Here is a 22,815-nt window from a genome sequence, read left to right on the forward strand (position 1 = left end):
AACTTCCTGTCTGTTAAATGCCTCAAAATCCGGAGTAAAAACTCATGCCAAGTCTACGTGTGGAACACGTTTCACTGTGACGACCCCTGACGGGACAAGACGAAAGCCGTTGATCTTTAATCCATAATTACATTTCAGATATCAACCGGTAGAAAATGTAATTTAAGACATCTGCAACTACATTCTAACTAGTGATGATTTGAATGGGAAAACCAATTTAGGATTTCTACCATTCAATTCTGTAATTTGAATTCCAAATAGTTTTAATTACATTATGACTAGTCAACATCTAAATAACAGATATCTTGGATGGCACATTGAAAAGATCTTTTTTTGGATGTCCAAAGACATTCTGAGTCAAAATACAATTATAGACAATGGAAAATGAAATTATAGCTAGGCAAAATGTAATTACAGATATCTTAAATCACAGTTTTGACAATTGATATATACTTTGCAGATATCTGTAATTTCAATTAAGTCCCTCCAATTAATGCTTCAAAGGTCTTGACAAAGTGATGTTTTTTAACACCTCAGGAATGAGGTTGGGCTGTACGCTCTGCTTCACAGCTGAGAAAAAAATGATTTTCTAAGCTAATCTCAGCTTGTTCCCTAAACCTGTCCCCCTCCCAAAGTGACTTTTTGGTAGAAAATCCTTTTTTTAAAATTGTTGGTCTGGATCAATTAACAGCACAAACAAGCTGTAAAAACGAGTCTACATTTGGTAAGGGGGGATCACATGACCTGACACCCCCACATCTACCACAGATACTACAAAAACAACAAAACATTTTATAAAATTGATGATCTTTGGTTCGAAATTCTATTTGGCAGGAACTAACTTAGTGCTAACATTAGCCTACTGTGTGTGTGAGTGGGACATTAGCTTGATGTCCATATGGTGACAAACAGCAAAGGCACAGAAGCTTAACCCACCAATGTCATGCAGGTTATTATTAAGTATTATGTGTGTAATAATCATCCTGCTGAGCAACTGATCCTGGTGCTGTTTGGATACTAACTGCTCTGATTAGTTCCACTCCGTAAATGGGTGTTTCTTGAACTTTTACCTCTTTACATTGTTTTTCAGATTATAAAACTAGTCAAATATTTGCTAAACGTCTATTACCTGATCCACCACCTCCTTCTACTTTTCACATGTACTTTACCCACTACAACTCACCTGAAACCACCTGACAGGAAGACACTGAAAACATGACAGTCTACAGTGTATCAGGGATCAAATGAGATCCTGAAAGGGAAAAATGAGACCATTCTCCATGAAATGCACCTTTCTCCTACTGGGAACCTGCTGTTTCATCATTTTTACTTTTTTGTACGGACTGTGCAACAAGCTGATCTCCAACAGGTAGGTGGGCTGTAATATCACTCCAGAGTTTGGGTTAGTAACCTGAACCGGAAAATATTTGTTTAACACTAGACTAAATGTTTATAATAATGTTTATAGGAAAATAATGTGAGCCACAAATGGCAAATAAAACATATGAAGCTTCGTACTAAGAACCCAATCTTAGTAGATTAGAAATAATTATAATATTAAAGGTGATTTCTTATATGAATTACCTTTATCAGATTTACTGTCTTATTTACAAATCAAAGTTAAACTAAGTATATTTGTATAATTTAACTGGCTGAAAGGTCCCTGGGTTGAATCCAACAGCTGACTGCAGTCTTTCTGTGTGGAGTTTGCATGTTCTCCCTTGGTTTGTGTGGGCTTCCTCCATTACGTCAGTTTCCTCCCACAGTCCCAAAACGTGCATTTTAGGTTAATTGGTGACCCTGAAATTGCCTTTAGGTGTCAGTGAGTCTGTCTGTTTGTGTACGTCGTCCATAAAGAGACTTTAATGTTATGGCTGTAAGTTTTACCGGAGATGTCTGACGGTGTTGTCATGACAGTGAGCAGACAGAAGGTGGCAGCATCAAACCTCTAAGTGAAGATCAGGTGAACTGGACAATCATCTCAGCAGCACAACCAGAAGAAGACACGGTGAGTGTTTCTTTTCTTTTTCTGCGGTGGATGCAGCTGCTTTCTAGCATCCAACTGTTTTGCCCTCTGACAATGTACGTAATGACAAATAAGTGAATTACAGAAAAGCACATGCCAAGTAAATGGTAAAGGCAAATACTACTTAAAAATGGAAAAAGTACATTATATACAAAATGAACACAGTGCAGCTGATGCTTTAGTTAAAGTTACCTCAAAACCTCTGCTGACACTGACGTAGCTCCTAGGATCACGTGTATTAATACTGATTTGTCATAATTAAGACTATTAAGGCCCAACATGCAGATCATCTCAAACATGTGGACTGGGTGCATGTGTAGAAAGGGGTCTACTTTATGTACTTACTATAGATCAATGTTTCCTCCAGAACCTTCAAAGTTCCAGTGATGGCTCTGGCTTATTAAAGCTGCTCTTATTACAATATTGACATTCATTTATGTAAAAGTTTGTCTCGGTGCTGCTAATGCAGCTTGTTTTCATGAATCCCACTTTAGCAAATTTCACCTAGAATGTGATTAGACTTAAAGTAAACAAAGCCAAAAATGCAGCTGAGGCTCATAAAATACTTCAACAGTTCCGCTAGTCTTTTAAAGTAACAGCGTATTTTAGACAAATTTGACGGTTTCTGTGTTTTCTGAGTTGAGACAGAGGGAGATCCTCCATCCTACAAACAGCACTGTAATTGTTGCTTTGCAAAAGATGCATAGTTACAAACATGAACCGTATAGTCTAATTTTCAGAAGAGTTTATGTAAGAGTTTGGATGAAAAGACTAACAGAACAAACACAAAGAGCCTGTAATAACGATCAAAACAGACATCCACACATAAAAATGGATATTTCTAATCAGAACAACTTCCGAAACCAGAACCATACAGTGCCTTTAAATAACTGGAAATCAGACTTTTCCCTTTCCGTCATGTTGAAACAGACGCTGCAGATAGAAGCTTCTTGTTCTCTGAGGAAGGCAGTGAGAAACGATCCTCTCTTCAGGAAGAGCTTCAGGTTCTCGGTACCAGTCCTTCAGTGGATGGGAAGCTTCAACAAACCTACCTGGGAAAATCTGAAGAATGACGCACCTCCATATGGCTGGAAGGGACTTCCTATTGATGGTACACTGCAGGGCCCTGATCTTAATACGCTGATAACTCTGTTATCCTGGTCTGACTGTTAACAATTTAGGAATTGTTGTCACACACAAATCCAGGCAATCCAATCCAAACCTAAAGCCAAAATAACACGAACTGGGAATCAGCTTGTAAAACTTGAAAATGCACTGGGAAAAACTATTAAGACTCGCAGTCTGTCTCACTGCTGCATTACTGTTGTCACTCCATACACCAAACCTAAGACACACGCAAGTGTCATCATGGGCTCTTCTATACACAGTAAGTGAAGGTTCATTTACAGCTTGCGATCGGATCTGTAGTTCAGGAAACTCTCTGTTTCTTCTCCAGTTGTCGAAACGACCCTCTCCCTCCTCAACAGCTCCCGGCTCGTTCAGCGTGGCTTACCTGACAGGTGTGTTCGCTGTGCTGTCGTGGGAAATGGAGGCATCCTCCGAGGATCCAAACAGGGAAAGAACATTGACAGCCACGACTTTGTCTTCAGGTGAGACTAAAGACACTTGGAGCCTCCAGACATTTACACAGCGCTCTTTATACATCATAGCATAGTTAAATTAAATAAGTTATTAGGCCAGTAACTAAAATTAAATAGTGCCACCGAATGAAAACCGATTTGGCAAAAGTGCATTTTGTTTTGCAGAATTGCAGATGTTATATTAAATAACCTTTTTAAATTGTATAAACTCTTTACAATTTTATCAGTTTCAAGTTCTACAATCATAAGTTAATTTGAATTGTACAATTGTACGATTGTTTTTGAAACTCGTCACATGATTTAGAAATGATAACTGACTCTTACTAAGCACAGAAAGCAGATCTGAGTTAAATGAACAAGATAAATTAAGAAAAGTAAATTGGGATGGAGTTTCTAACTTGGATTAAAGGATGACACAAGGCTCAGAGCTCAGATTTCATATTTGTGAGGATGAAACATGTCACCTGGTACAGAGCTGTTTACATTTCACTTTTCCCTGATGTGGTTTTAATAATTTTTGAAAAGGTTGTTGGCACAGACAAAGAAACTAAATTAGTTTGAAAGAACGGATGAAAATTCTAGTTAGTGGATGCAATTCTTTGCTGGTTTTAGTCTCTGTATTGGAAAAGCTGAAAAACAAGTGACCTCATGCTTTAAGCTGACAAATAAAATGTTTCTAAATTGAAAAACTGAAATAATTACCATTTCTGAACTTTGTTGCTTTGTTGAGTTTCGTTAACTCTTATCATTATTATTTTCCACTAAAGTGAAAAAATTAAATTGCCCAATGTTTCATATTTAGGGTAACTAGGTTTAATTTAAATGGAGAGTTTAAAAGTCTATTCAAATTGAGATCATTACTGCAACATTACTGGTAAAACCCACGACCCAAAAAACTTAGTAAACTTTAGTATATTAAATTAGTTATAGTTGAAGGCACATTTTGTGTTTTACTATTATCATTCATTTTTGGTTTAAAACTTACCACTATTTCCTTGATCTCCAGGGTGAATGGAGCAGTGATCAGCGGTTTTGAAGAAGATGTGGGTACAAAGATTTCTTTCTATGGTTTTACTGTAAACACCATGACACATGCCCTCAGATGGTACAAAAAGGACGGTTTTACCAAAGTCCCTCAGGGCCCGGTGAGAAATATTGAAACAAAGTGCTGAGATGTTTTATTCTCCTCGTCCGAGTTTATTTCTCTCTGACTGACTGTAATTTGTAATTTCTTCCTGTGCAGGACATAAAATACATCTTCATCCCTTCAGATCTCAGAGATTATGTGATGTTGGACGCTGCTCTTCAGGGCCGGACTGTCCCATCAGGCAGAGACAAGGGGGACAAGTGAGCTTCTTACATTCAGCAGCTGCAAAGAGATCAATGATTATTTATCGAACTTAACCCAAAATGAAGAACCAACATATAAATGTAGACTTTACTGCTTATAATTACATCATATCAAATATTAATCTATATTCCAAACTTCAGAGCATCAACAAGGTAACAAGTTTAACATTTATGTAAACAATAACAGTCTAAATTGAATCACATTCACTTTTTAACCAGACTGCCTGATGGTAGGTGGATATTTTCCGCTAATTTAAGATAATGTAAGTATTTCCTCCCTCTTACTCTCTGTCATGTAACTCTGTTCATGTCTGTTCTTGGCGTGTAGGATGGTGAAGGCCCTCAAGATTTTGTGAGCTTTCTTTATCACGAGGTTATAATTTTAGTTGCTATTGTTGTTTATCCACATTTTGTTTTTCATCAACAGACCCTGGAATTATTTTGGCCACAAAACACCTGACAGCTTCAAGATTCTCCACCCCACATTTATTGCCTATGTGACAAAAAGGTAAAGGACCAGAGTTTTAGTTTCTTTTTTTTTCTTTTTTATTTAAACTGAGCTCAGGCCTCTGAGTATATGACAACTTATTATTGTTGACTGAGTTCTTTTTTTTCCCATTTGTCAGCTTCCTTCATTCTCCTCAGCTGACCGACGTCAGGACTCGCCACCTGTACATGCCAAGCACTGGAGCTCTGATGCTGCTGACCGCCTTACACACCTGTGACCAGGTGATGTGTGACCACACAAACACACATTCCCAACTTTTTGGAGATGTGTTGCTGTCATCAAATTAAAAGTGATCTAATATTTTCCATGAAATGGCAAATATCTCAGTTTCAACATCTGATATGTTGTTGATGAGATTTGCATTCAATTTTTATTTAAGTTTACACATTCTCCCAACTTTTTTGGAATTGGGGTTCTAACTAGTTTATTTAATTTATTGATATAATTAAAATATCAACTTAGAACCTGTGACTACTTACATTTGATCTTTTGAAAATTGTAAACCTCACAACAGCCCTTAACACTGATTACTGTCCTGTAGATGTCCCGTGTTTGCAAGCGCAAACCGGTTGGCACTTGAATCACTGAAGCACATTCTTTTTGTCTTCTACCCTACAGGTTTCTGCTTATGGCTTCATCACCAGCAACTACGCAGCATTCTCCGATCATTACTATGACTCCAAAAATCAGCCCCTAATATTCTACGCCAACCACGACCTTCGCATGGAGAGCCATCTGTGGGAGGCTCTGCACCTCCGGAAGGTCATCAAGTTGCAAAGAAGGAACAAGGGAGACTGAGAGAGGACATATGATGGATTTAAATGAGACTGGAATGGAAGTAGCTCTGTTCTATATTTGACATATTTCAATTTCTATATGTTTTACTCGGTGAATATGTCTAGAATATGATGGTGTAACATGTAGTTGTTACACCTTGCTCATTTAAATTTGTTTAATAATTTGCTGAATATTAACATCAAATGGTTTGAATTAAGGCCTTTTGTTTTACTCAATTTTTATAATGCAGGTGTTAGGTGTTAAAATTAAGACGTGTCCTGTGTAAAATGTAAAGCTGTTCAAATCGGAATGCAATGATCTGCAAGTCATTGAAACCTATGTTAGGTTGTAAATAGTACAAAGACAACGTATAAAATCTTGACAGTAAGAAAATGTCATTGTTTTTTGTAAAATATATGCCGATTTTAAATTTGATGCCAACAACATGTCTCTAAAGCAGATTCCATTATTTTGACTGTGTCATTTCCATTTCCTGCCTCCCTGACTTTTATTTCTGGCTTTAAATTCAAATGAGCAAATATATTATAGAAAACAATCCAATTCTTATGTTCAACATTTTGATAGCAGAAACTAACAGAAATTATGATCATATGATGTATTTTGTATATAATGTATTTGCAATTGTAACTAAATGTCCTTCTGGTTTTAAATATACAGTATAAGTTTTTATATATTTTGAAAGATGATTGTGATCAACAGTCTATAGACGTTTGTCACCAACTCTGCAGTTCTACTGAGCCTTTTAACTTCATTCAGGTCTTTAAGGTTTGTTCTGTCATGTTTCCATGGGGACAAAACGGGTTAAATAAAATCGGATATTGTCAGCTTTTACTTCTCCAATGCTCACATGTGCACTAACTCTTCCATTATCATAAAACCAGTCAGTGGAAAAGGTTTTTCTCATTGCAAATATATTACATGACCAATTAACAATAGGTCTCAAATCTACACTGAACATCTACCTGTTAATATTTGGACTACATAATGTTCATATGTCCTCCAGCCTGATGTCAATCCCAGGGCACTATTTTGATACTATGGCTGTCAGATGAGTACACTAGAAACCCTGGGCCCTCAATATTTGACTCCTAATGCAGTACAGAAAGCCATAAGTTCATTTGGTTGGTACAACAAGACACATGACTCCAGTGGGAGAAGCTGTGCACTTGTCCAAGATTGATCCACAACTTTCGATCCACAACTTTCAACACTGTATGCATTTGATCTTTTCACTTACGCTGAGATTTTGGTGCCAAACCTATTGGTTTCTGTTTTCAAAGTCAGCCAGACCGTGATGTTTCCACAACCAACCCAGCATTTCAGGTGCCACCACTCCAGAGGCGCTTCTGAATATTCTGAAAGGACACAGCTTTAAAATCAGCCCCTCGACTTCTCAGTTTACACTGACATAATGTCCTTCACCTGATATCATTGACAACAGATATTATAGTGGAAATAATGGAATATTCTTTACTAATGTGTCAATCTGCTCTATCTAGTGCCTTATTGTTCTTTCTTTTTGCCTATCATGTTCAAATTTGCCCTTTGTCATCAGTATATTTGTTTTTCTTTGTTTTTGAATGGGAGCTGTTTTTCATCAGCAGAAAGACACAAAACTAAATACTTTTCTTCACTGCATCTAAAACAAATATAACATTAGACATTTCACATTAAAGACAGTCGTTTTATTACACCATCCAGTGCAGGCAGGCATGAACTTGGCCCCACCCCTAACTAAGCGAATCACCTTTATCAGGTACAAGACTCCCATCATAGATGCCGGGACCACAGACCCGACAGCAGCTCACCACGAATGACCTATGGAGATTTATTTGACACATTAGGTTCCCAAAAGAAAATTCACGGAGACGCCGGTGTCTTCTTTGTGTCCCTTCTCCGTGCGAAAAACTGACTTTTAAGAAGAAACCAGGTATGTTGAGACACTTTTTTTTGTAGTCTATGCTTGTTTTTGCCTGACCTGGTGTTGGTTAATGACTTTAATGTAGTTCATGGTTTGTTGGCCACTCTTCCTGCGCAAGACACTGGATCCCCAACAGCCCATCCCCGCGCAGCACCGTTGCCAAGCCCCGCAGAAATTGGGGAGGGCACCCGGCTTGAAAAGTGTGCCAACCCTGAACTCAAAGGATAAGCTGAAAAAACAAGTCTTTTGCAGGTGAACCTTTTATTTATGTACAGTTTTGAGTTGTTGTTGTTTTTTGTTTGTTTGTCCGCATATTGATTTGGCACAGTTTTTACGCGGATGTCCTTCCTGACGCAACCCTCCTCAATTTCTACCGGGCTTGGACCAGCGCTGCACAGATGGGGAGGGGAATGGGCTGTTAGGGGTTCAGTGTCTTGCCCAGAGACACTTCGAAGTATAGCTGGGGCCGGGGATCGAACCACTGACCCTATGCCTTTACTGCCTCTACTGCCAGAGTAGGACGGGCTTCTTTCTGAGACTTGCGTCACAGAGTTGTTTCACAAGATAAGTTAGTTAGAAAAACATCTTCTCAGGTGTTGTTGCTCCATAACCAACATTTGCTCATTTGAATTATTACCTTTTTTACACACACACACACACACACACACACACACACACACACACACACACACACACACACACACACACACACAAACACACACGGGATTTTCACACACACGGGTGAATATGTGACTTAGACTGCAGAGCTTAGATTTATTCACCTTGTTCCCCTAGCAGCTACCTTGTCCCTATCACTTTTTTTCAGACAGTAACATTTGGCTCAACATTGGTTTGGAGTTGTGTGATTTGTTTAGAGCTGATAACTGTAACGTGTGAGCCATGTTTACACACTCTGTGTACAGGTGAGGCTCTGTCTCTAGAAACCAGTGGCCCACAGGGACAGGAGGCATAAGCTGTAAAATGGCACTTGACATAACACACAGTGACGGTGGTTGAGTGGTGAATGATTGGCCTAAAAAACGGTGCAAAAGTTTCCTTTTTGGACATAAATGTGGTCAGAACTTTAGTATTGATCACTTACTTTCAGGCTGTTGAGGTGGTGCAACAGTATAAATATTTGACTGTAACATTGACTCAGTGTGTTCAAAGGCCCACCAACATATGTGTTTTCATTGATACTACTTATATGAAAAAGGTTTTATTCTTGTTGTATTAAATCCATTTTAACATTTTCTTTTATTTTCTGATTTGCGGCTCTTAATTTGAAAATCCAAAAAGGTTGGAGAATATTGCGAGGCTGTGCAGTCAAGTGTCCGGCACAAATTTTGATGAACTTCCAAGCAGAGCTTTAAAGCCGATGACAGCCACCCTCTTTTTGCAAAACATAAGTTACTTCCCCTTGAGCAGAGAATTTCTTTGCCAAAAGGTAGAATAAATAGATTTAAGAATTAATTTGTCCTGGCTACCGTTGCCCTCCTGGACAGCATGACTTAACGTTCACGCTCACTCTCTGTGATGTTTTTATTTGGATTGTAACTGTTATGTTACACAACCTGTTTTGTAGCCCAGTGTGATCAACTGTACTTGTGATGCTCCATCTTTATAGATACAAGTGTCATTCAGGGACAGTGGACACAAAGTGTAGATTTACAAAATTGTACCTTAAGTCACTAGACAATTACTGTGGTCATATATGTAAAACACTGAACAGTAGAAGTAGAGTAGTAGAAGAACGATTAACAGGTTATGTGTGTAATGCAAGTGGCACTGTGGGTGGCTGGATTGATTAAAATAGGTGAAAAGATGTCCGGTGTCAGAGTCCCAGTCATCATGCAGAAATTATATCATTTACAGAATTTATAAACAACTGTTGAGTCTGTTTTGAAATACTGTGTTTTCAGAAAATCTGAAAGCTAATTAAACCATTAAAATTGCTATAGTTGCTTGTGAATTTCCTCTTACAGAGCCTGGCGGCCACTTATCCAGGTGTTTCCCCACCTGTCAACTTACCAATATACACAACCGCCACTCACTGACTGATCACTCTTTGTCTATAAAGCATCCACATTCTTTCAGTCATTTGGCAGGTTATTCTTTTAGAACCCGTATCACTGGGTTCAGCCTGTGCCAGTATTTCCTATCTGATCATTAAATACCTGTACAGTTTATTTCCTTGTCTAGTCTGGCTGTCTGCCTACAGTAAAACTTGCCACGTCTGTCTCCACAGCACAGTGATAGGACACAGTGTCCTGGAAAGTGATTCTCTATAGTGTTGGTGGAAAAATTGTTGGATACAGCATAAACCCGGAGAAATCTCAATTTGTTTGCATGCTTTTCAGTCAATTGCAATAAGGCACTTGAACCCTGCATGGATGCATTAATGAAGTGACCTCCCATGCACAGGCCCAGGGACAAAAAACTCGGACAATACAATTCATATTTCTTGTTTGAAAGAGCTCAGCTAAAGGAACTGGCGGGTGTTTAAGGAAGCAGCTTTAACAAACTCTGTGGTTAACGTGACTAATCGGAGAGAAAAAAAGCCTCATCATTGGAGCTAAATAAATGTAAATCATTTATTCATCAATCATCATAGTAACGTCATAGTAATGTGTGACATTATTGTAGATTTATCTTCAAAAAAAAGCAAATTTAATAAAAAGAACAGAGACTGCAAACTAAGGTATCATTCTTTCATTAGTAAGTAGACATGGATTGTCCTAACAGACAATAAATCAGACAATGGCATTTAAGATTCAAACGACTGATAAATGATTATGACTCTGATTTGAGTAAGGGAGATAGAACTGTCCCCTGTGAAGCAGCTGGGTTGCAGATTGCAGTGTCAGGCCCACAGCTGTGCAGCTGGAAACAGTGGGAGCAGCCAGTGACATAACCTATAATGCCAGAAACAATGGGGGTGTTTCAGTATGCCCCCAGGCTTGGTCAGGTGGGTGTAGGTGTGGTGGAGCAGATGAGTGATGATATCATCCACTTCAAGTTGAGGATGGTCCAGGTGATCTGGACTTGAAGTATGAGTTTGACCAGGGTCCAGACCAGCCTCTCAAAAGCCTTAGAAATGTGTGAAGAAAGTGCCACTGGTCTGTGGTAATGATGGACAGCATGGAGGGTCTGGATCAGTACAGCTTCGCCTGTCTGTTGGCCCATTTTTTTTAATCCATCCATTAATCTGAAAGTTAGTAATGAGGTCATTAGGTCACATGTCATTAAGTTACATGACACCTCACTATGTTGGACGTGTTGCTATTTGCCTATAACATATAGTCTATGGTCCTGACATCTTGCTGTTCGTGCTGTTTTGCAGATCTTATGTTATTGGATTCTCATGGTTCCAGGTTCAGTTTCATTTACACATAAACATTTAAATCAAATCAATTTAAAAATTTAGATATTTTTATAAACCAACCACCTGATCCTAAACACCAGCAAGACAAAGTAGTTGGTGATGCTTGTATCCAAAGTGACTTACGCGTGAGTTATAAGGCAGCAAAAATCTAAGTTAAAGAGAAAACCATCAAAGCAAAGTCCTATCAGAAAAGTGTTCACATTTCATGAGATGCAAGTGCAAGAAAGAACAGAAAGGTGATATTTATTTATTTATTTTTTTAAGATAGAACAAGTTTAAGTGCATAGGAGAGTGTGGAAGAGTTTTTTTTTTTAATATTGGGAGTGAGTTTGCTGAGCGTGCAGAGTTTGGTAGCTCGTTCCACCATTGTGGGATGATGCCGCATTTTAGATCATCTGCAAGGGTTTGATTGTGGATACTGGTAACCCCATTAACAAAGTGTTGCAGTAATCAAGACGGGATACGACCAGCACCTTTAGAATGGGTTGGGTTGTGTATTTAATGATGTAGGGTCTGATCTTTGTAGAGGGCAAATTTGCCTGGAGACTGAGGAGATGATGTCCATCGATGAGTGGGGACAATCACTGTAGATCCAGTGTTGATGCAGATGTTGTGTAGTGTTGAAGGTCTATCTGTGAAGATAAGAACTTGTGTGCTGGGAGGGTGGCAACATGGACAGACGGGATGGGACTCAATAGGCTGGTTGAGAGGGCCGGCTCTGTCCTGGGCTGCCCACTCGATTCCATCGAGGAGGTGGCGGACAGAAGGATATTGGCCAAACTGACATCCATGTGTATGGTTATTATGGGAGAAACATTCATGTCTGTTCTGTAACTTTTTTGTGCTGTTGCTCAATGTCTGTTTAGGTGAGGGGTTAGAGCAAATATCTTATCTGATTAATGTGTGGTGCATAACTGATGCTTGTCTCTTCTCTGCTGGAACCCTGGAATTCCCCCGTTGTGGGATCAATAAAGTCTAATCTTATCTCATCTTCTTTTTTCAAGGACAGTAAATGCTTCCGTTTTCATTTTTTTCACCTAGTCGACTTCCTCCTGCTGTATTTTCCTGGATTCACCTGAGGACAACGCTTATAATGTGATGATCTATATCAGTGATTGCACTGTATGAGTATCTGAAAGGAAAAAATGAATCCCTCCATGAAATCTACTTTTCTCCTACTGGGAATGTGCTCTTTAATCATTTGTACTGTATACAACAAGCTGATCTCCAACAGGTAGGTGGGCTGTGATGTCACCTGATAATGTTATGATGCAATTACATTTAAATATTCACCTGCTGCTCCAGAGTCTGGGTTAGTAACCTGAACCAGGAAATTTTAGTTTTAAAGTAGAATAAATGTTTCTATTCAGTAGTTGTTTCAGATAAATAAGGATTGTTTGAAGTTGTCGAACAGACACCAAAAAGTCCTCTAACTTTAATGTTCAGAGATGTCGTTTAGAGGCCCTGCTGATTGGTGGACAGGGGTCAACATTGAAAAAAATTTATGTTGGCCACGATCAACAGGTGTCAGAAGAAACATATATAAATGTCCATGCTGACTCCTGTCCATCACAACATTAAAACCACCAGGTGGCATTAATGTTCCGGCTAATTTATGTGTATTAAACCTTTTACAGAAGCTTCGTCACCTCAAGTGACTTGAACTTGAAAACCACATCAGCAGCTCAGCAAGAAGATAAAGTGAGTGTTTCTTTTCGTTTCCTTTCAAGCTATAGGTGCAACTCCTTTGTCTCATTCACTGATTTAATCCTTTAACAATGTATACATATTGATACCAAATACCAATAATACATCTACAGTAAATATATAAAGTGCATCAGAGAAAAGAACATGCAATGTAGTGAAAGGCAAAAAATGAAGTAGAATTGCAAATAAATATGCATGTTGCATAAACACACATATGGTTGATATTTCAACTACGGTACATTGTGTGTCCTTGGAAAAATTAGGGAAACCAAAAACATATTTCTATACTTTCATATCATTACATGTACCTGACACCAAGGCAAGCAATGAAGATAGGAAAAATGGAAAAATCAAATCATAGTCACAGTTGTCATTTTTTACATATAGTCAAAATGGCATGAAAGCAATCCTGCATACTGAAGGTGATTGATCTCAAAATAAATTCAGAGTGTTGCCATTGTTTCCACTTATGTTGTGGAAATGGTATTTGGAAAGTATTGAAATCCCTTTAATTTATGCACTTTTAACTGCATTAATAATTTTATTTGATATGGAAAACACCCTCATTTATCATGAAATAAAACACATGAACACAACACATTTTAAACATGTTTGAATTCTAAATATTGTCAAGCCAATTTGTGCTAGAAATTTACAATTGTCAAAATAACTCATATTTCAGTATAATACATAAAATTGATTTCCTCACATGTAGAAGACCGCAAAAATTTTGTCTGGATACATGTGTGCTCTTTTTTTTTTCAGCTCTTTTTTCCTTTCAATCAGTTTAAATTCCAGAAACCTTTAATGGCCAAAGAGCAACAAAGCTGCTGAACCAGTTCTCAAAAAGTCTATTCAGTATGTTGACTTTGTGCTTACTGTACTTGGTATTACCATCGTAATGAATTAATAACATCTCCTTGGGCTCCTGTTTAAAGTGCATGAGGCGGTTTTCAGATCAGAAAAAAATATTCACACACAGACATTTTAGCTAAAATCTTACACTTAAAATATGAATAACTGAGCCAGCCTGTTTCTCTGGACACTTTTTTCCAGCTTTAAACCTGTGTTTTTGTGCAGATAGAAGCTCCTTGTTCTCTGAGGAAGGCAGTGAGGAATGATACTTTCTTTAGGAAGAGCTTCAGCTTCTCAGTACCGGTCCTTCAATGGATGGGAAGTTTTTTGGAATCAGCCTGGGAAAATCTGAAGAATGATGCACCTCCATATGGCTGGAAGGGACTTCCCATTGATGGTACACTGCAGGGCCCTGATCTTAATACATGGAGAACTCTGTTATTCTGGTTTCAGTTGATAATTTGACATCAACAGACATGATTGGTTCTTCCAATTCTTTAAACCCAAACATAGAAAAGTTTACTGTCAGTGAACTGGCCACGTATAATTCACAGTATATGTTGCTGCTGCAGTTCATTGCAAGGTTTATTAACACACAGCCTGGTAGGATAAATCTTTGAGCCTGAGTTCAGAGCAAACAAAGTTGCCAGGAAACCGGTGATAGAGGACTTTACCTGGGAGTGAAAATGTTTTATTCATCAAATATTAAATTGCAAATTGCACCCTATAGCACCATATTACAAACTCGGCCAGAGTTACAAACAGAGGTCAGAGCCTAAATCTTTAGCTACAAACAAATGTGATCATTTCTCTTTAACTAATATTCGGGTACTTTTCTTCATACATATTTAAGGTTAAATGGAGTGAAGTTGGATTTCTAATCTAATTATTTAATTATTTGAGGCACCTGCTCACTCTGGTGGTTGAATAGACCATGTTGAAATTGATTTTACCTTTTCAGAAAAACTGATTCTGCTGAAGGCTTTGAGCAATATAATGATGTTACATTCAGACGTGATTCGTCAAAAGTGGCAAAAATACAGAACGAAAAAAAGCTGCCTGACAATTAAATGTACTTCATTAATGGCACCACAAATGCACATTCATTGATAGACAGAGAATTATTTGTATAATCTGTGCATAATAATTAGAACGACTATAAGCTGATCTGAGTTTGCGAGTTTTGAGATATGTTGCTTAAAGACATTTGAAGAATCAACAGATCTGGATCATGTCTTATCATTTACTTTATTTTCCAGCTAATCCATGCATGAAGAATAGAGCCCAAATGTCCAGGTTATGTAACTTTGTCTTCTTTTCCTCTTTCTTCTCCAGTTGTCAATTCGACCCTCTCTCTCCTGAACAGCTCACACCTCTTTGATCATGGCTTACCTGACAGGTGTGTTCGCTGTGCTGTTGTGGGAAACGGTGGCATCCTCAGAGGATCCAGGCAAGGGAAGGACATTGATAGCCATGACTTTGTCTTCAGGTGAGACCGAAGACAACTGCAGCCTCCACATATTAAGTCTGATTTATGTATTTTTTTTAGAATGCATAAGACAAAATATTAGGCCTAAATTATGAGCATCTAAAATCAAAAGATGATCTTGCACCACTAAATCAATATAGTATGTCCTTTGGTTCTGCAAAATCACTTATATGCACGCTTATTTATTTAAAAAAAATATTTATTTATTTATGTACTTATTGTTAAAAAAGTTGTTTTCTGAAATCGCATTATGTTATTTGGTTGTACTGTCCAAATGTTAGTCTGTCCTTTTGCCCCATCCTTGTGACGGCAATATCTCAGGAATACCTTGTCACAAATGTCCAGTTGGGATGAACTGATTAGACTTTGGGGGTCATAAGTCAAGGTAACTGTGGTTATCAAGGTAATTTCTCATCAATCTATCACTCTATCTATAAAAACAAAAAAGTCTGGATGAAGTTAAGGGAGCAGCTATAGGAGCTAAAATGCTTGATGATCTCATCAGGATGTTTCCGATGTTAGCAACTTTATCACAAAAAAAACTGAGCAAACTGATCACATTTTTTTTACTCTAATATATTTTTTTTATATAGTGCTAAAAAGCAAAGAGGCATTATTTCAATTGTTAGTAATTAAGTAAGAAATATATGATTAATTTGAAGATTTCATGTTTCTAATTTTTAAAAAAAATATCCATTCTTATATATTTGTGTAATGTAAAATATACTTGTAAATGTGTTTTGTTTTCAGCATCTTTTTGTTACAGTATTCCCTTGTTAGGCTTTTGGTAACCCACTGATTTATTTAGATTTAACTGTTGCAAGACAATTATTCAAGATAATGTATTAATAAATTATCCACCATCATGCTACCTGATGGCAAAACATAATCTTTCTGTATTTTTGTGCTTATACAGACCAGATAGAGGTTTAGTCTCTCAGTTGGTAATAAGGTAGATGTGGGAATGATGCTAAGAAAATTAAAAAAAAAAAAGATAGAAAATAAAGAAACTAACTGAGCAGTGGTTTTATTAAAGAGTGAAACTTTGTAAATAGGCTTGTTATTCAAGTTAAACAAAAATGAATAGTTTCCAAATACAGCACCAACACAGCGGCAACAGTAGAGGAAACTGCTTCCTGTAGTCTTTTAAAAATCATTTATCACTTGTTATTCCTTGGTCTCCAGGGTGAATGGAGCAGTGATCCGAGGTTTTGAAGAAGATGTGGGTACAAACATTTCTTTCTATGGTTTTACTGTAAACACCATGACACATGCCCTCAGATGGTACAAAAAGGACGGTTTTACCAAAGTCCCTCAGGGCCCGGTGAGAAATGTTGAAACAAAGTGCTGAGATGTTTTATTCTCCTCGTCCGAGTTTATTTCTCTCTGACTGACTGTAATTTGTAATTTCTTCCTGTGCAGGACATAAAATACATCTTCATCCCTTCAGATCTCAGAGATTATGTGATGTTGGACGCTGCTCTTCATGGTCGGACTGTCCCATCAGGCAGAGACAAGGGGGACACGTGAGCTTCTTAAATTCAATAGCTAAGATCAACACTTATTTATGCTATTTAACCCAAATTAAAGAACCAACATGTAGACGTATTTTACTGGCGATAACTATGCTGTTATCTAAAAAAAACCAAAAAAACAATGATTTGTATTGCACATTTCAAGAGTAGAGAATCATTAAACTGCAAAACAAGGTAACAAATTAGAATAACTCAAAACAGCTTTCACAGCCTATCAGTTTTTTAACTTTTTAATCCATAATATCCATAATATCTGGATATGTAATGTATGGAAAAAAGGACCATGATTTGTCATGTAATTCTGTTCTTGGCCTGTGGATGGGGATGAACTCCTTAATTATTTCGTGTGTTTCCTTTTTCTTTTCTTTTACACGTTTTTTTTAAATAGAAGTTGCTTTTCTTTCTCCTGCTTGTTGTTCTCTTATTTGGCTTATTATTGGAACATTTTTAAGTAGTTGATGTTTATTCACATTTCGTGTCCAACAGACCCAGTATTTTGGCCACAACACATCTGACAGTTTCAAGATTCTCCACCCAGAATTTATTTCCTATGTAACAAAAAGGTAAAGGACCAGAGTTTGTTTTGAAAAATGACGAGAGGCCTCTAAATTTAAGTCCAGGTGTTGTGAACAGCCACACAGAAAGACTGAGTTTCGTCTCTGCATTTTTTATTTATTTCTCAGCTTCCTTAATTCTCCTCGGATGACCAACAACCTGTATATACCGAGCACTGGAGCCCTGATGCTGCTGACCGCCTTACACAGCTGTGATCAGGTAATACAAACACACACACACACACAAACACACACATTCTCTCTCTCTCAATAAGTTCACCATAAACTGTTATGAAAAAAATAAAATAAAATGTTTAGTACAGTGCTTAAAGCTACAATATGCAGCTTAAGTTGGTTCAAGATTTTGTTCTGTCACTTGCTCTACTACACCCCACCACGCTCTTCCCAGCACTACAGGTAGTTATAAATATCAATATTAAATATCAAAAAATATCAAATCATAATTTGTTTTATTTTAGCAAGCAAATAATCAATAATGAATCAATCTAAGTTAATTTATAGTCATTCAAAATTTTACCTAACTAAATATAGAAAAAAAGAAGGAACACTACTATACATCCATAAATCCAAATAGATTATTTATAAAAATATATACGCTTTTAATAACTGCACCACATTCCTAACAGTCATGATGTTTTTATGTTTTTTTGTTTTGTTTTGTATCAAACTGATCCAGTAATTGTTGTCACACTGCAGAGAAACTTTGAAAATCACAGTTTTGTAAAAACTGGATACAATACAATACAATGTAAATACTGGAGGTGAAGCTTGTGAATCACTGAACCACACTGTCATCTATCCTAAAGGTTTCTGCTTACGGCTTCATCACCAGCAACTATGCAGCATTCTCTGATCATTACTATGACCCCAAGCATAAGCCCCTCAAATTCTACACCAACCATGACATGCAGATGGAGAGCCGGCTGTGGGAGGCTCTGCACCTTCGTAACATCATGAAGTTGTATCAGAGAAGCAAAGACAAGTGAGGAGACAGGGGGGGTATGATAAATATGATATATCATTTTAAGTGTTTTTGTTGACTTTTTCTTAGAAATATATTAAAAAGTAAATTATTTTTGTCAGTTTTAAAATGTACTCTCATGCTCAGCTGTTATATTGGATTGCATTGAACAGAAGAACTCAATGAAGAGCCTAGTGTATGTTTAGATCAGGGGTCTCCAACCTTTTTGTCCCCTGAGAGCTACTTTTACAAAATGATCTATTTATTGTCATATTGTATTTCGACGAAAACCAACTGATAAGCCGTTGTCCACAACTCACGCTGCTCGTTGAGAACAGAGAGAACGATACGTGTTGTGACGTCAGAGTCTCCAAAAGTCTCTAATAGAAAACCAGAAAAAGTCGCTAGATTTGCTATTACTCGATTCTTAGAGGGGTCTTAATACTGGCTACGTGTAAACACTGACTCATCAAGCTTGACAAATTGTCGAAGAATCCTTTATGTAAGAAGGGGGCGGGACACTTATGAATCTGATATACATTTAAGTTGGTTTGAGAACTTAAATTTGACTAATCAAATTTATGTAGGATTCATTAACCCTTTTGGAGAGTTACTGCATGAGCAGTGTGGTGGAGACCCCTTGTTTAGATATATTCAATATATAAAGGTAAAAATGAAAAAAGTATTTCAAATGCAAAATTGGACGACATATTTTTGTTGAATTGAATTGATGTGTCTATGTAATGTGAAAGTTGTCTGTATTAAAACCTCCAGAGATTTGTTATCAATTAACTGCAACTTTAATAAACATTTTAGCCTTGCTTGGCTCCTTGTTTTATTTCTGCAGCTCATTTACTGTTTTTGTCACAGAGACAAAAAAAAAAACTTAAAAAGCCACTGAACACAAACAGCAGACAGTCGACTGTTGACTGCATGTAGCAGCTGACGAGTCAGATATTTCCCTTAGTCGCCTATACAGCTGCTGGATGTGGAATTTAGCAACTTGATTTCTTGTTATAGATGTTTCACAGACTGCAAGTGGTCAGAAACACAAGTAAATTAAGTATATTGGAAGACAATTATGTACAAATGCAATTTCTAGCACCAGTGGTGATCCTGGAGTCTGTAGGGGCAGAAATGGGAAAAAGTATTGTCTGCGTTAGCTGATTATTTGCAGCCTGCTAGCTAAGCTAACAAGCAAAGCTGTAACACATAAGTTAGCTGAGTTAGCTCATGTTAAATGTTAAAATAAACAAGACACAATGCGGAAGCTCTGTTATTTAACTGTCCCTTCACCACAATTGCAGCTACATTGGCAGCATTTAGCCAATGATACATAGTTTATTATATTTAATCGTCATTATCTCAACTGCTCCACTTACCGCTATCTTGGTTTTCTTTGGTCCTCCCGCTGTTCTTTTTTTTTACTCCGAGAAAGATAACTCCTCTTCATCTTTATGAGCGTGTTTTCCTTGTTTCATTAGACCTGTTTATTCACACTGAATCGTGATCTACTTGTAACAGAGTTAGAGTAGAGTTAGCGCCTCTGTCAAATATAGCGAAAAATGTAAATTAAAAGAGAATACAACGATGAGACCCATTTTTGATTCTAAATAGCATATTAACAAAACCTCTTCCAGATACAGATTTATACTGCAGTCCTTCAATGATGGTCACTACACTGTGTGAGTTTTGTAACGAGTTGGTTGAACAAGCAATAATTAAGCGGAGTTACTTTAAAGGGGGTTAATCTTTATACAATCACTGATTTTTTTGGTTTTTTTATTTTTTTTATTAATTTAGTTTATTTAGTCGAGGCATGTTCCCACTTTGTCAAATTAAAACAAATAAGATTTACGTTGGAAAAAGGTTACACAATTCTGTAACAACTGTTGTCGTTTTGAAGTTTGTTTTAAACTTTAATTTATTATTTGTATGCAAACTGGTATACATATTATATGGTGTTGTTAATCATATTACTGTGTCATGTTACTAGGACTGTTGTATTTTGATGGTTGGTTTATTACAATTCCTTGAATTAATTTTTTATATAAACTGGTATGCTGATTTTTATTAGTTTTTCAAACTATTCTCTTAATTTGAAATTCTCAAATGATCAGGTTCTTTTTGAAACCATTTATTAGTGCCTCAAATAATGATTATTAGATGTTTTTGTTAAGGTAAAATAAATGGTTATTTAAAGAAGGTTTTTGGAAGGTTTGAGGCATCTTTAAATGCTCTTTAAATGACTTGGAGAAGGCAGCAGTATTTCTGGTTTGTGTTCATACACTTTTTTTTTCATGGTAGGGTCCTAACTTGCATTTGTGGATAGAGCAGGAAACTGACAGTTATTTTCAGAGGTATTCCTGAGCCCATGCACTTATTTCCACTACACAATTAGGACAGTTTTTGATGCTGCCTGAGGGTCCAAACGTCAGAGCTATCTAGGAATGTTTTTGGCCTTGTACCTTGCGTTGTTCTTGGTTTCAGGATGTTTTAGATATGCTATTAGGTATTTACTATAGTGAAGAAATTAAACCTTCTCCAGAGGCATTGAACATACATTTTATGTATTATTGCACAACTGTATTTCCCACTGGAATTTATAAAGTTGTCTGATCTGATGTTTTCAGAGTAGTGAACTTTGCTCCATGCTTAGTTGTGGCAGACTCAGCTTCTCTGAGATGCTCCTCTTATTCCCAGACACAATTAACCTCCTTAGTTCTGAGATGTCCCACCATGTTTTGTTGCCCGAGTCAACTTTTAATTAAAAAAGAGAAATGAGAAACATTAAAAGGGTCATCAATTTTGTTAACTTACAACAAAATAGCAAAACCTTAGATGTGAAACACTATAATATCCACTCTCATTGAATTCTGAGTGAAATATGATAAAACATTTAAAGGCACATACTAGAAAATCATTCGATAATATACTCAAAACATGCAATAAAGATTTAACAAAATGCGTAAAATAAGGCAAAATAAACAGTGACTTATACAAATAATGTATGACTTCATCCCATAAAGAATAAAAGTTTCTAAAATGTCCATCAAGTAGAAAAGGTTTTGATTATTGCAAATAAATGTGCGGTAGCCTACTACATGACAGATTTACACTTTCATAATTTTGTTTTTGTAAGTACATGGGCTACATAAAGGTTTAAACTGACAGTTACAGTAACTGTTCTGAAAAGATGTTTGTTTAGAGCTGGATACTTTTTATGATTTGTAATAATAATTTATCATTTAACGAATCAGTATTATTCCAGCATAAAACAGTGGAGAGACTACTTTGGAAAATAAACAACACAATGAATCCGTGAATGTATGAATGATTTGTGCACAAAGTCGTGAGCTAAAGTGTTAACAGTGGATTTTGTGAACCGCCAAAAATACATCTTGTTTTGAAAGTCTCCGTCGGATGTTGTATGTGGTGTGTTCACGGCACCTTGACACCGTCCCAACATTTTCGAAATCAGCGGAGAGAGTGTGGCATTTACGGCGAGGAAGGAAAAGCTGATAGAGAGGTGACTAACGAAGTGTAGTCTAAAGTGTAAGTCCTAAAACTACATACATCTCCTATGCTAATTATGCAAGAGCACTGAGCAATAATTGAATAGTCTTTGAAGCTACTGCTGTTGACATAAAAGCCAAAGGAACATCGACTTTTCTGGAATATCAACACATGGACTAACGTTACTTTTCCAGCTCTGCTGAGTCTTCCTGCAAACTGCCACCGTGGTCCGTTAAAATGCAGGGGTCGAAAAGTGCCTAAGACAGTTCTATTAAAAAGGTAAGTCGTTTTTGACATTCATATGATATTTTTACAAGTATGAAAATAATTGTAAAAATTCTTACTAGTGGCATTAACTAACTTCGGTAACATTACAAAGGTCGGCGCTGTGGGAACAGGCTAAGCGCCTCCCGGTGTTGACATGCCAGACTCTCGCCGCGTTTTGTCCTTTTTTTCCGGTGGGGAGAGAGCTTACATTACACCGTGTGAAATCTTTTTCACACGGTGTAATTTACTTGAAAAAAAAAAAAAAATGGCACCACAGAGACGTTTCTGTATCTTTGCAAACAGCTCTTCAAATCGGCGTAG

At 37.1% G+C, this 22,815-nt stretch overlaps 3 protein-coding genes across 9 annotated transcripts in view; all 3 read left to right on the forward strand.

Moving 5' to 3' along the window:
- Positions 1–1,157: 1,157 nt before the first annotated feature.
- Positions 1,158–7,095, forward strand: LOC137099367 (alpha-N-acetylgalactosaminide alpha-2,6-sialyltransferase 2-like). The gene is made up of 9 exons (XM_067476113.1): positions 1,158–1,369; positions 1,918–2,008; positions 2,957–3,137; positions 3,483–3,636; positions 4,634–4,772; positions 4,871–4,974; positions 5,405–5,485; positions 5,604–5,706; positions 6,104–7,095. Exons 1-9 carry the CDS (start codon positions 1,266–1,268, stop codon positions 6,281–6,283), a joined length of 1,137 nt encoding a protein of 378 aa, XP_067332214.1. The 5' UTR covers positions 1,158–1,265; the 3' UTR covers positions 6,284–7,095.
- Positions 7,096–8,047: 952 nt separating this feature from the next.
- Positions 8,048–19,539, forward strand: LOC137099378 (alpha-N-acetylgalactosaminide alpha-2,6-sialyltransferase 2-like). Its single transcript, XM_067476135.1, is given in 11 exon segments — positions 8,048–8,213; positions 8,290–8,456; positions 12,631–12,823; positions 13,227–13,290; positions 14,377–14,548; positions 15,487–15,640; positions 16,826–16,964; positions 17,063–17,170; positions 17,662–17,738; positions 17,859–17,949; positions 18,557–19,539. Coding segments are annotated over 9 exon segments (1,074 nt in total). The 5' UTR covers positions 8,048–8,213; positions 8,290–8,456; positions 12,631–12,734; the 3' UTR covers positions 18,737–19,539.
- Positions 19,540–22,184: 2,645 nt separating this feature from the next.
- Positions 22,185–22,815, forward strand: part of LOC137099349 (caskin-2-like) — a 65,044-nt gene continuing 64,413 nt past the window's right edge. For all 7 annotated transcript variants that reach the window (XM_067476073.1, XM_067476077.1, XM_067476075.1 and 4 more), the window contains exon 1: positions 22,185–22,506. The gene's annotated coding sequence lies outside the window, so the exon portion shown is untranslated. The remainder of the gene's footprint in view (positions 22,507–22,815) is intronic.

Source organism: Channa argus, chromosome 15 (genome assembly GCF_033026475.1).
Source record: "Channa argus isolate prfri chromosome 15, Channa argus male v1.0, whole genome shotgun sequence".
Classification (NCBI taxonomy): Eukaryota; Metazoa; Chordata; class Actinopteri; order Anabantiformes; family Channidae; genus Channa; species Channa argus.

What these genes read in the sequence shown, in the direction of transcription:
- LOC137099367 (XM_067476113.1), top strand. Translation starts at nt 1,266, where the DNA reads ATGAGACCATTCTCCATGAAATGCACCTTTCTCCTACTGGGAACCTGC. An exon ending in AACAAGCTGATCTCCAACAG is followed by an intron (nt 1,370 to 1,917) that starts GTAGGTGGGCTG and finishes TTGTCATGACAG; the next exon opens with TGAGCAGACAGAAGGTGGCA. An exon ending in GGCAGAGACAAGGGGGACAA is followed by an intron (nt 4,975 to 5,404) that starts GTGAGCTTCTTA and finishes TTTCATCAACAG; the next exon opens with ACCCTGGAATTATTTTGGCC.